General features: G+C 38.5%; 1 protein-coding gene across 1 annotated transcript; it reads right to left on the bottom strand.

Moving 5' to 3' along the window:
- Positions 1-223: 223 nt before the first annotated feature.
- LOC310715811 (SH2 domain-containing protein 1A-like) lies at positions 224-12214 on the bottom strand. The gene is made up of 4 exons (XM_083522523.1): positions 11968-12214; positions 11615-11675; positions 7244-7385; positions 224-772 (listed from the first exon to the last, which is right to left on the bottom strand). The coding sequence occupies exons 1-4, from the start codon at positions 12099-12101 to the stop codon at positions 747-749; spliced, it is 363 nt and encodes a 120-aa protein (XP_083378649.1). The 5' UTR covers positions 12102-12214; the 3' UTR covers positions 224-746.
- Between the last annotated feature and the right edge of the window lie 1022 nt (positions 12215-13236).

Here is a 13236-nt window from a genome sequence, read left to right as displayed (position 1 = left end):
AAATAAAAAGACAGCTTATTTCAGTGCAACTTATACAATACATTAGTCAGAAAGTAGTTAATGATGTACACTGCATTTACAGATGTTAATTATGAATTGCCATTTCTCTTGAATTTTGTGTGTGTGTGTGTGGCTCTTAGTCATAATAATCAGATTAGCAATACTAAGATACGGAAATATATACACATTTACAAATGTTCTTAAGTATGCATGTATACATCTAAACTATATAGTGAAGATTCTTTGTGTAGAGTATCACTTTTTTGTCATGCATTCTGTAACAAATTAATTAGTATAAAAACTCAACACATTTTAGCAAAGAGTCACATAAATAGTCACGAAGTCCAGAAGGGTGTACATTGTAAAACACTATAATTAATAAATGTAAGAAACAAGACTGTCCTTATTTGCAGTTTAAAAGCTATTTTAATTGATTTCTTTTGTGATTTCCTGAGTACTAATGGCATAACACGACATATACTGGGGAAGAGTCTTGAATCTACAAACTTTCTGCTGCACTTTAGAAATTAAAAGTGAAACTACACTGTCCATCTCACATTTTTGAGCAGCTCCACTGCCATCTTGTGGGATATTATCATTGTCATGGCCTATATGGTCACTTGAGAGATATACATTCTTAGCCATTTTATACTTAAGAAATGCTCGCATCACTTGTTAAAAGTGATTTAGAAAAGGCAAAATTATTTACACTGGCACACTCCTTCTCGATGGGTCACAGTAGATCGTCAAATTTCCATGTAGGCTAATTCCCCTGTTAAATAAACACATAGGAAGAAAAGAATTAGAGCTAAATTCTAAGTAAACAGAGATAATATGCACTACTATATGACTGATTATGTATCTTCTACTGAGGGCTGTGGTTAAAACCACATGCACAGGTGCCACAGCCAAAAAGACAAACAAGACAAACAATAAAACACAAGAATGGCTTATTAATATTATAATTTAAAAATATTTTAAACTTCAGCTTAGATTTAGACTTATCATATTCAAAATTCATATAATACGTTTGCACACCCCAGTTTCTTTGGCCTCTTTGGATAAAAAATGAAACAGTGAAAAATAGTGTCTATCCCTTTAAAATCTGAGAAGAGGCTGAGTTCAGAATGTTCCAATCACATTTGGTCTCAAAAGTTGCTTTTTTGTTGTTTTATTCTATTCAATATTCTACTTAACCCTAAATAAAGAGCAGATGTTTTTGTAGGATTTTGTTTCTGACTATCTTTGTGATGTCATCTGTTTGCTGAAACAAGACCCCCCAAAATGTATAAAAGCACAATAGAAATGTTTCCAGGAAGGCCACCAAAAAACCTACGAGACCATTAAAAGAGCTGCAGGAATATCTGAGAACTACTAAACTGAAACTATTTCTCACTTTCAACATCTAAAAAAACCCCATAGCTGTGGCAACAGTAACACTGCTTTTCTTCAGCCAGGACTGTTGTTTTTTTTTTTTATCAAGGTTGCCAGATGCATCAATAGCTACAAATACCAGTTGATTTTAGTGAAACCTTTATGTTAGTGTCATGAAGATGGAAAGAAATTTCACTTTTCAGTACAATAATGTCCCAAATCAGTCATCAACAGAGGGAACCAAAAGAAAAACAAAGTTTTTGAATGACCTAGCCAGAGACCAGACCTGGATCCAAATTCTAAAAATCTGTGGGGTGAATAAAGCAGGCTGAGCACAGAATTTGCCCTTTTAAATTGAAAGAACTTTTCCCGGTATTTAATTTTTTAAGAAATCATGGCAAATATTTGCCATTTTGATAGATTCTCCCCAAATTAGAAAGGTCATTCAGTGTAAAATGTGCCAAATCGAACATGTGGATCAAGAATACGAATTTCATACCGGATTGGTTGAGGTCTGGGTTACCAACAACCGCCACAGGTATCGTTAGCCAACAGGGTACCGGTGGAAATTGGGCTACTGTTGGCTGAAGGAAGAGGAGGAAGAGAAGGAAGACGTCTACAGAGACGGCAGGAAAAAGGGAAGTGTAGGAGAGTAGTGGTTAGGGTTGGTATTTAAAATGTTGGCACGAAGACTGGTAAAGGAAGAGAGGTAGCTGATATGATGGAGAGGAGAAAGGTAGATATGTTGTGTGTTCAGGAGACCAAGTGGAAAGGGAGTAAGGCCAGGAACATTGGAGGTAGGTTTAAACTGTTCTATCATTGTGTGGATGGAAAGAGAAATAGTGTAGGGGTGATTCTGAAGGAAGAGTACATTAAGAGTGTAGTGGAGGTGAAGAGAGTTTCTAATAGGGTGATGAACTGAAGCTGGAAATTGAAGGGTTGATGATAAATGTCATCAGTGCTTATGCTCCACATGTTGGCTGTGAGATGGAGGAGAAGGAAAAATTCGGGGGGGTTTTCTTGCCACAGTCGCCACCGGCTTGCTCATCAGGGACAAACTTACTTATAAAGAACATATTCACTTTTAATCACCACATTATGTGTGTAAAGCTGCTTTGAGACAATGTTCATTGTTAAAAGCGCTATACAAATAAAAACCAATTGAATTGAATTGAATTAGATGAAGTGGTAGAAGGTGTACCTAGGAATGAACAATGGGTGATTGGGGCAGATTTCAATGGGCATGTAGGTGAAGGGAACAGAGGTGATAAGGAGGTGATGGGTAGGTATGGTCTTAAGGAGAGGAATGTGGAAGGGCAGATGGTGGTAGATTTTGCTAAAAGGATGAAAATGGCACTTGCTCCATGAAAATGAACACTTATTTTACCGCATCGGATGGTGGTTTGTAGGACGGTTTTGGAGGTGAAGAAGAAGAGGAGGTGAGTGAGGACTGAAAGAAGAATTAGGTGGTGGAAACTGAAGGTTGGATGGTGTAGAGATTGTGAAGCAGGAAGTGGATAGGATCAGTAAGAAGTGAGAGCCGTTATTAAGAGGAAGAAGAGTGGAAAGTCGGTAGGACCAGATGACATACCGGTAGAAGCATGGAGATGTTTAGGAGAGATGGCAGTGGAGTTTTTAACCAGATTGTTTAACAGGATTCTGGAAGGTGAGAGGATGCCTGAGGAATGGAGAAGGAGTGAGCTGGTACCGGTTTTTAAGAATAGGGGAGATGTGCAGACCTGCAGTACCTACAGGGGAATTAAGTTGAACAGTCACACCATAAAGTTATGGGAAAGAGTAGTGGAAGCCAGGCTGAGAGATGAGGTGACCATCTGTGAGCAACAGTATGGTTTAATGCCGAGGAAGAGCACCACAGATGCCTCAATTGCTTTGAGAAAGTTGATAGGGAAGTATAGAGAAGGTCAGAAAGAGTTGCATTGTGTGTTTGTGGATTTAGAGAAAGTGTACGGCAAGGTGCCGAGAGAGGAGTTGTGGTATTGTATGAGGAAGTCAGGTGTGTCAGAGAAGTATGTGAGGGTTGTGCAGGGCATGTATGAGGACAGTGTGACAGCAGTTAAGTGTGCAGTAGGAACAACAGACTGGTTCAAGGTAAAGGTGGACTGCATCAAGGATCGGCTCTGAGCCTTTTCCTGTTTGCTGTGGTGATGGACAGGTTGACAGACAAGGTCAGACATGAGTCTCCATGGACTATGATGTTTGCGAATTATATTGTTATTTGTGGTGAGAGTAGGGAGCAGGTTGAGAAGAGCCTGGAGGGGTGGAGGTACATGCTGGAGAGAAGGGGAATGAAAGTCAGTAGGAGTAAGACTTTCAGAGTACATGTGTGTGAATGAACGGGAGGGCAGTGAAGTGGTGCGGTTGCAGGGAGAAGAGGTGGAGAAGGTGGAGGAGTTCAGGTACCTGGGGGCAACAATGCAAAGTAATGGAGAGTGTGTTAGAGAAGTGAAGAAAAGTGTGCAGGCAGGGTGGAGTGGGTGGAGAAGAGTGGCAGGAGTGATTTGTGATAGAAGGTTATCTGCGAGAGTGAAAGGGAAAGTTTATAGGACTGTGGTGAGACCTGCGATGTTGTATGGTTTTGAGAAAGTGTCATTGAGTAAAAGACAGGAGGTGGAGCTGGAGGTAGCAGAGCTGAAGATGTTTAGGTTTTCATTGGGAGTGACGAGAATGGGCAGGATTATTAGAGTGACAGCGCATGTAAGACATTTTGGAGACAAGGTGAGGGAGGCGAGATTGAGATGTGCAGAGGAGGGACATATGGTATATTGGTAGGAAGATGCTGAGGATGGAGCTACCAGGAAGGAGGAAAAGAGGAAGACTAAGGAGGTTTATGGATGTGGTAAAGGAAGACATGCAGGTAGTTGGTGTGACAGAGGCAGATGTAGAGGACAGGGTGGTGTGGAGACGGATGATCCGCTGTGGCGAACCCTAATGGGAGAAGCCGAAAGAAGAAGAATGTCTAATATCTTTTTTGCCTGTGTTACCAATGTTCTCTTTCCTGGGAAAAAAGGTCTATATACATATCTAATTTTATATGTATATTTTTATATCTTTATACTTTGTGTGGAGAAATTTATCATTAATTAAGGAATTCTTTATTAAGGTAAAGGTAAAGAGTCTATATATATATATATATAAGTAAATACTGGAAAGTCAAGTGCCGCAGCAGACACAGCAGGGCTTGAGGTGAACTGCCAGTAGGCAGAACGCCTTGGGCGTCAGGAAAGGCCGGATGTAGTGTGGAGTGAGCATCCGGGTGGCTGCCCCAAGCGCTTTCTGGCCGATGTGGTGAGGCAGAGCGATGCCCCCTGCAGAGGTCTGGACCATGGCGGCAACAAAACCCAGGGGCCAGGCAAACACCTTGGAGAAACCTGGGGGTGAAGAAACGTGGTCAGCAAGGATTGGGCCCTCGGCGAGCCTCTGCAGCGGAGCAGCACCCTTAGTGAGACTCTGGAGCGGAGCAGCGCCCTCAACGGGACTTTGGAGCGGAGCGGAGCGGTGCCCTTGGTGGGAATCTGGAGCAGAGCAGAGCAGCGCCCTCGGCGGGACTCTAGAGCGGAGCGGAGCGGTGCCCTTGGCGGGACTCTGAACAGGCTTTGGGGCATGCTCAGCAGGGCAGAAGAGCTGGGTGACATCCCCAGTCAGGCAGGAAGGCTTAGTTTGGGCAGCACCCCCAGCAGAGTTTAGGGGGGACAGTCATTTTAGTAGGCAATTTAATACCATTTGGTTTGCCATTGATTGTTAATGACGCACCCGAAAATACTCAGCTCTCTGCTGGGGAATGAGCTTCAAAATATCGACCATCTCGGGTTGGGTCCCTGAATTGCTGGTCTGCGGTGGAGCAAGCCCAACGATTTATTTCATCTTTTAGCCAGATTATTCTGTCAGTGAGCAGGGTTGGGACATGGTGCATGGCCAAATTATTCTGTCAGAAGTATCATGATGCAAGGCTAGATTATGCTTTCAGGAACCGCGGGTGACTAGGTGAGTGGATGGGAGGATGCAAAGAGGAGTTAGGTGAAAACAGGCTTTAATAAGAAAAGTATCAGAGCAATAAAGCAAAGGCAAAAACAAAGTCTAAAAACACAGTCCAGGGTCTTAACACAGGCGAACAGGGCAATGCAGGGAGAGTAAACCAAAACCAAAAACCAAAACAGTGCAAAAAATATATAAACCAGCAAACAGCAATACAGGGCAGAGCAAAAAACAAACCAAAAACAGTCCAGAGGTCAAAACCAAAACAGAGCAGAACAGGGGTCAGGAAAAGTAACAGGAGCAGGAAGGGTGGCAAAACTATTCCTCAGGGACTTTGGAAGCCGATGATATAAGTTGGCCCAGAGCTAAAGTCTTTGGTGTCCTTAAATACCGGGAGGCGTGGGAAAAAGGGCAAGATAGCCGCGAAACCGGAAGTGCACGGCTCGTGCCGGAAAGATCCTGACATTATTTAAGGATATATTTAAAGATAATATACACAATAACAACCATTTAGTCCTTTCACACTAAATGTTTACCGGGGGGTCAGAGGGTTTAGCTGACCTAATTTTTAAATAATCACTTCCATTGTTAATTATTTTCCCCCAAAAAAGTATGCAATCACATTTTTTTTTCTTGTGTGTTTGCAAATAGTTTTCTGAGCATACAGAGAAGAAAAAAACTGCACTTCAAATGAAGTAGATGGCTTTTTTCTTTCGCAACATGTAGCTGTTGCTGTAATGTCATGAAACTATAAGGTAGTCCACTGTCTTGCAGTCATACTGATCCGTTGTCTGAAAGCAGAACATTCTGAATCCAAACCATACTTCGAGATTGTGAGGTTTTGCTTTTAGACAGCAAACGAGGCATGTCTTTACCACTGCATTGATTTGCAACTTGTCGCATTACAAAGAAACCGCAAAGCACTTGCTCGTGTCAAAATTAAAATTGCAACTTTATCTTTGTCACTATCTCTATTACGATCTCTATCACTGTTTTATCGCTACAATAGAGACTCCTGTGCTAAATAAATGTATCCTCAGAAAACGGCACCATGCCAGCAGTTTAAAATATATATTTTAAATTTGTTTACGTGGGACGATAACACACTAAAAATAATGAATCGAAGCTGGATCTCTTGATGAGGTTAAAAGAGATTGTGTGCTTCAGCATTTTTCTCAGTACTATACTTATATAGTACTTAAATAGTTACTCTTTTATATACTAATAATGAATGAATATTCTGTGTCAAAAGAGGATCCCTTTTAAACCTGGTTCCTCTCAAAGATTCTTCCTCAAATCATCTGAGGGAGTTTATCCATGACGCTATCACCTCTGACTTACTCATGGCACACACTTATAGGAACTTATTTATAGAGTCATATTCTAAATCTGTTTATATCTGTAAAGCTGCTTTGTGACGATGTCCATTGTTAAAGGCGCTTGAAGTGACTTAAATGTTTAAACGGTTTAACCGTTATAAAAGATTGGTTATATAGTTGCTTATACTTTCCCTGATTAGCATAAGTTACAAATGAGCACAAGCCACAGCACACATTAAATTATGGCTCTATGTTTGAGTGTGTAGCTGTGGCTCTCTGTGGCTCTCTTCTTCCAAGAAATTATATGTTCATGTGTTCTTTCACTGGTTAATGAGTGAAAACTGGGTCTCGCAGCACAGACAGAATCTGATAGCAGTTACTCATTCGGAAATGCATTGAAGTTATTGAATTAAACGTTCTATCATATCTAACACAATCTGAGGCGTGTTAAACCTAACCACAAATCCTGATGACAGGATAAGCAAGCACAAACACACACACACACACACACACACACACACACACACACACACACACACACACACACACATGCTTACCTTTCATTTGTCTCTCCTCTTCATTTAGAAGTGACTTTTCAAAAGGGTACAGAAGGGGAACCATGCTATGAGGGGTCTTTTTGAAGGATTCAATGAGTTTATCCAGTGACTGGAACCACTGCACATTTTCTTTGGTTTCGGTCTTCAAAGGTTTGCAGAAATGGTGAGAAAAAAAACACATTTAAGATTCAAGATTTTATTATTTACAAACATAGTTTATACACACACACACACGCACGCACGCACGCACGCACGCACGCACGCACACACCGTGCCATGCATGATTTCAAACCATGACATCTTAGTCTATTACCAACAGTAACCTTGGAAACGGTGGTCCCAGCTCTTTTCAGGTCATTGACCAGCTCCTCTGTGTAGTTCTGGGCTGATTTCTCACCTTCCTTAGGATCATTGAGACCCCACGAGGTGAGATCTTGCATGGAGCCCCAGTCCGAGGGAGATTGACAGTCATGTTTAGCTTCTTCCATTTTCTAATGATTGCTCCAACAGTGGACCTTTTTTTCACCAAGCTGCTTGGCAATTTCCCCGTAGCCCTTTCCAGCCTTGTGGAGGTGTACAATTTTGTCTCTAGTGTCTTTGGACAGCTCTTTGGTCTTGGCCATGTTAGTAGTTGGATTCTTACTGATTGTATGGGGTGGACAGGTGTCTTTATGCAGCTAACGACCTCAAACAGGTGCATCTAATTTAGGATAATAAATGTAGTGAAGGTGGACATTTTAAAGGCAGACTAACAGGTCTTTGAGGGTCAGAATTCTAGCTGATAGACAGGTGTTCAAATACTTATTTGCAGCTGTATCATACAAATAAATAGTTTAAAAATCCTATATTGTGATTTCTGGATATTTTTTTTTAGATTATGTCTCTCACAGTGGACATGCACCTACGATGACAATTTCAGACCCCTCGATGATTTCTAAGTAGGAGAACTTGCAAAATAGCAGGGTGTTCAAATACTTATTTTCCTCACTGTATATATATATATATAGTAATCCCCAGTTTACCAACCTGCCCTCGATAAACGAAAAACCGAGAAAAACGGACGCCAACCCAAAAATGCGAATACGGTAATTTTGTTACTTGGGGTACAAAATTGCCCCTTAAATCAAAACAAAACAAGAAACAGAAAAAATTATTATAATGAAGGGCCTCTTAGGACTTCCATAGATAATCCATCAGTGGGCTCATCCAACATTCTGACTTTGCTGAGAAGTTCATATGGATCACTACATGCTTTTTAAAAGCAACAAGATAGGGACAGTAACGCATTTTTTGAAATAGTGTGTATTGAGTACATTTGGTATTGTTTATGATTTCTACACATAGTTAAATGATTAGAAAAAGATCTTTAAAAATGTATCAATAAATCATATTTTTTCTATTGGCTGAGAAACAATATTTTTGTTATATTTTTTTTTTTTGCTTTCAATATTGCATTAAGCATTATGATTCACAATGTGTTTTTCTCTCTATGTCTGTGTCTCTCAAAAAAAATAAAAGACTTAGTGTTTCAATCATTTTGACAGATACTGTAAACTTGATGGCCAAATAATAGAAATAACCGACTAATAACCGCTGCATATTCATGTAAGAACTGGATCAGCAAAATCATGTAGCTAATGCACAATGGCATATAATTATTTAGATATAGTTAAAGAGCTTAATGTTTACATCAAACATCAGATTGTGCCAAACATGCTGGTTTAAGCATTTTAGAAAATGCTGACTGACTGTTATTTTCCATCCGACAGGCAGAAAAGCCTTGGTAACGAGAGAGGAGAATGAGAAAATATCCTTTGCAAACATCGTAAACAGAAAAGCAACTCAGAAGTTGAGCTAAAACAGCTAAAGCCTAAACATGGTTCCACTTTTATTAGAACAATAGATGGACAGAAATCCAGGGCTGCAGCATGCATCTACAATATAAATATATATCTTATACAATAGGTGTAAGATCAAACTATATCAACTGTAGATTGAAAAGATGTTCAAAAAGGAATTTAAATTCTTGTTGACGCTGCCATCATAGTAGAAGTTAACCAGGCTTGACTCAGGTCTGATTCCTTTCAAAACAGGATAATACTTAAGAACAAGAACAACAAAAAAACTAAAATTACATCACTAAATTTAGCCTTCGATTCAATTAATAGTTTGTGTTTTTTGTGTTTTTTTTTTTTTATCTTAAAATAAAAAAAAGGAAAATATTTATTATAGCCGTTGCATTTGGTTATTGTGTTGTGTGGTGTTGTGTGTCTAAGGTTTGTGGGTATGTTATAAAGACAGTTCAGGCTTTAACAAACAACCACAGACATGAAAACACAACCCTTCTGTCTCATGCCTGTCACTTAGAAGCCACAGTGTACTTTCTTTCCGCTGTTTTTTTTTAATCAGCTAACATGTGATCTGGATTATTAAAAGTAACATTAGAAGACCATGTGTACAGTTTATTATCATGCTTTGCAGTATGCAACTATATTAAAATGAATCATGGTATAATTAATGTGACAAAATCAGGCTCGGCTGATACAAAGCGCCAATGAGATTAAAAGACTTCTACAAGGTACTGTGGTCATTTCAGTGCAGGTGTATGTGTAACACGTGTGAACACTCGATGGCACTTGGCATTGAGTGTCCCGTAACTGCCATCAATCACTACACAATCTTTGAACTTCATCAACTGTATAATTACTACGTGATTTCTGTTTAGTCACCTGATGGTCACTGGACATTTATACCTTATTTCTCTGCATCTCTATATTTTTTTCATGCACAGATATTTGCACTGTACTGTCATTGTCTGTACTCACTACCTCTGGTCCTCATACCTGCACTTTGAGAACATTATATTCTCTGTATACATGTGTATGTATGAACTATTAAAAGTTTGGAAACCTAGTTTTTTTATCATTTTTGAAACCCATGCATGTTCCTTTTGTTTATATTTAAAAAAAAAAATGAAAAAATTGTGGACACACGAGTACAAATGTGACATTTTTGGCTCAAACAGAAAAATGTATATAAGATGTAGAACAGGAGAGGAGACGTTACGAGATATGGAAATAGACGCTTAATGGTTTGGGTTTGTTTTAAAGCAGGGAAGGTTGTAGATTTATTCCGAGTGAAATAACTTCAGTGTGAAATAACTCCAGTTCGTTAATTAAGTGTAACGCACTTCAATTTGGACTGCATCTAATTGGAACGTACTTCACCTTAAAAATAGACCCGAAACATACATACTTAGAAAACAAACGTTCGGCTGAAATGTTAATATATCATGGAATTGCCTGCAAGTCACCACATCTAAATCCTTTTGAACTGCTCTGGGATGAAGTGAATCACAAGGTCATAAGAAATTTCCAACTAGTGAAAAACACTTTTGGCAATTTTTACAAAAGGAACGGTAAATAATTTCAGCTGGATGTTTGTAGAAGTGAATGGTCTGAATGCCAAGGGAGAATATATACACAGACTAGGAAATAACATTATAACATTATGACCGGAGGGGTGAATATCACTAATTATTACTACTTAATGGCACTTGTAAGGGGGTGAGATACATGATACTCCTCACTGATGCATGTGGGGAGCATCCAACAGATGAGTTAAATTGCTGAAGAGCTTAATGCTGTTGATGCCATGAAATTACTGTTTTGGCAGCAAAAGTCAGACCAACACAATGTTAACATCTTCAGTTAACTGCATTTAGTGAAATACAAGTGTGTAATCTAATCCAATGAGAAACATTAGCAGAGTCGCCTACTAAGTAAATTTATTCAATAAATCAAATGTGCCTACATTCGTCACTGTTTATAAAATCAATAAAACACTAATCCCTCAAAGACTGACATGAACATTTTAGTGTTGTTTAATGTATTATTAAAATATATTTTATAGGTTAAACATTACCAACATATCTAACAAATTGAGATGAATAGTGCTATAAAATATATATCATATTTCATTATATATTATATTTATAGACCAGATTTAGAGTTGTTTACAAAAAAAACAGCACAGGGGAATAAAAGATGGTTTTGTCAAGCATGTATGTAAATAGAAATGAAATATTTTAACTGTAACAGATTGCATTTAGTCCCAAGGTAATGGTTTTAGTGAATGTATAACCCTGATAAAAAAAATAAAAATTAAAAAAATTAAAATAAATAATAATAATAAAAAATAAAAATAAAAATAATAATAATAATGATAATAATAATAATAATAAACACAACCATGGTGTTAATGCTGTTGCATTGATTCAGGATTTTGACATTCACCTTGTAATTTGAGTTTTGTAAATATAGTATTGAGGTGTGAAATATAAAAAATAGATCCAAATAAACTATTGCTTACCTCCAACTTCCAGCCTTGATGTGACTGGACCATCCTGTATGTGTGCACAAATGGAGCTTTCCTTCATGCAATAAAGACCAAAAGACACGTGCTTTACTATTTCATCCATAAAATGTCATTTTTTAACCACCTTCAGTTTTGCGTCAAAAGTTGAAGAAGTTCATTTAGGTTTTCCGGTGCCAAAAAATTATTGTATCCATATGCAACCGTCCTGCTAGAATTTTTTTTCATCAGTGCCATAGTTACTTTTACTATCATATGAGTGCATGATCATTATTTGCTATTTTGACACTCGTGAAGGTTTAACTATGTATTATAACACAAAATAGGCAATAAAATAAAAATATTCTTACCTGACACAGAGGCATAAAGCTCCGCGCTCACTTTGGCTGTCTCTTAAGAGATAGCTTCCATCCTTCCCATACTTCCCCAATAATCTTTCTACATCATTTTGGCTAATCTGTCCATAGTACACGTTATTCAACATTTTCTTTTCCCAACGTGCAAACGCTACTCTTGAGCTAATATCTGAGTTTTACTTTTTTTTCCTCCTTGCGAGTGAATATCAAAAGAGGCGTGACCGAGAAACTTGAACTTTTGCACCTTTTTTCTGTGCGCAATGATGGCATCAGAGTCACGACGCAAACCCTGACACCCTTCACCAACCTAAAAGCCTTTAAAAGGTTGTATATAATAAAGAAAAACACACACATTTATGAGGTCAGTGCACATGATGACACATGCTGCAGGAATTATGGCAGGTCGAAAGGCCATGCAAGCGCAAGGCCATGTGCGTTATTGCGCAAAAGAAGAACATCGTGATATGCATAAGTATTCTCATGCATAAGTGTAGATGTGTGTAGAAATGGACTTTGCTAATGTAATTATAGTATAAACTCTTAGTTTGATTTGAAAAGCTGGTTGTTTCAACTTCAAATCTGTGTGTTTTAAGGTGGTCTTGGTGCATGTGCATGTGTGTGTGTGTGTGTGTGTGTATGTGTGTGTGGTGTGGTTTTCTGTCGGCTGTACAACTCTTAACTCAAGCAGACTGCATCTGAGAAGAAACTGGGAAAATGTAAGGAGCGAAGGTGACGGCGTAGGCGTAAACAACCAAGTCACAGCAGTATTTATATAAATCTGTGGTTTATGTGTCTAATAATTCCAATAAACCTATCATCTGCAGCAGAGGTAGCTCTTGGTGTTGCTTTTCTGAAATGGTCCTCTTGAGAACCTGTTGCATCGTAGCGTTTGATGTTTAATGGATTTAGTGACTGCTTGGAAATGGAGATATTTTTTTCTCAATTTTTAATTGGCTGACTTTCATTTATTTGATGGTCTTTTCTCTTTACATAACTGACTATCTCTTGCCATAATATGGATTTGTACAGTAGTTGTAGTAGCTCTAATCGGCCTAATCCCCTGTACACGACAACTGATGATCTAAAGCACACTAAGAATGCCAGAAATTTCACATGTGACCTCTTGACAACTGTAAACTAATACTACTACTACTACTACTACTACTACTACTACTACTACTACTAATAATAATAATAGTAATAATGATAATCAACATTGACCCGTTGCTGCTGCCTAAAATGCTGCAAGAGACATTTTGTTCA

Source organism: Silurus aristotelis, assembly GCF_946808225.1.
Source record: "Silurus aristotelis genome assembly, chromosome: 20".
Taxonomy (NCBI): Eukaryota; Metazoa; Chordata; class Actinopteri; order Siluriformes; family Siluridae; genus Silurus; species Silurus aristotelis.
Note: the sequence above shows the minus strand (reverse complement) of the source record. Positions and strands in the feature narration are given on the sequence as shown.

What these genes read in the sequence shown, in the direction of transcription:
- LOC310715811 (XM_083522523.1), bottom strand. Translation starts at nt 12,101, where the DNA reads ATGTTGAATAACGTGTACTATGGACAGATTAGCCAAAATGATGTAGAA. An exon ending in GCTTTATGCCTCTGTGTCAG is followed by an intron (nt 11,676 to 11,967) that starts GTAAGAATATTT and finishes TATTGCATGAAG; the next exon opens with GAAAGCTCCATTTGTGCACA. An exon ending in AGAGGAGAGACAAATGAAAG is followed by an intron (nt 773 to 7,243) that starts GTAAGCATGTGT and finishes TTTATTTAACAG; the next exon opens with GGGAATTAGCCTACATGGAA.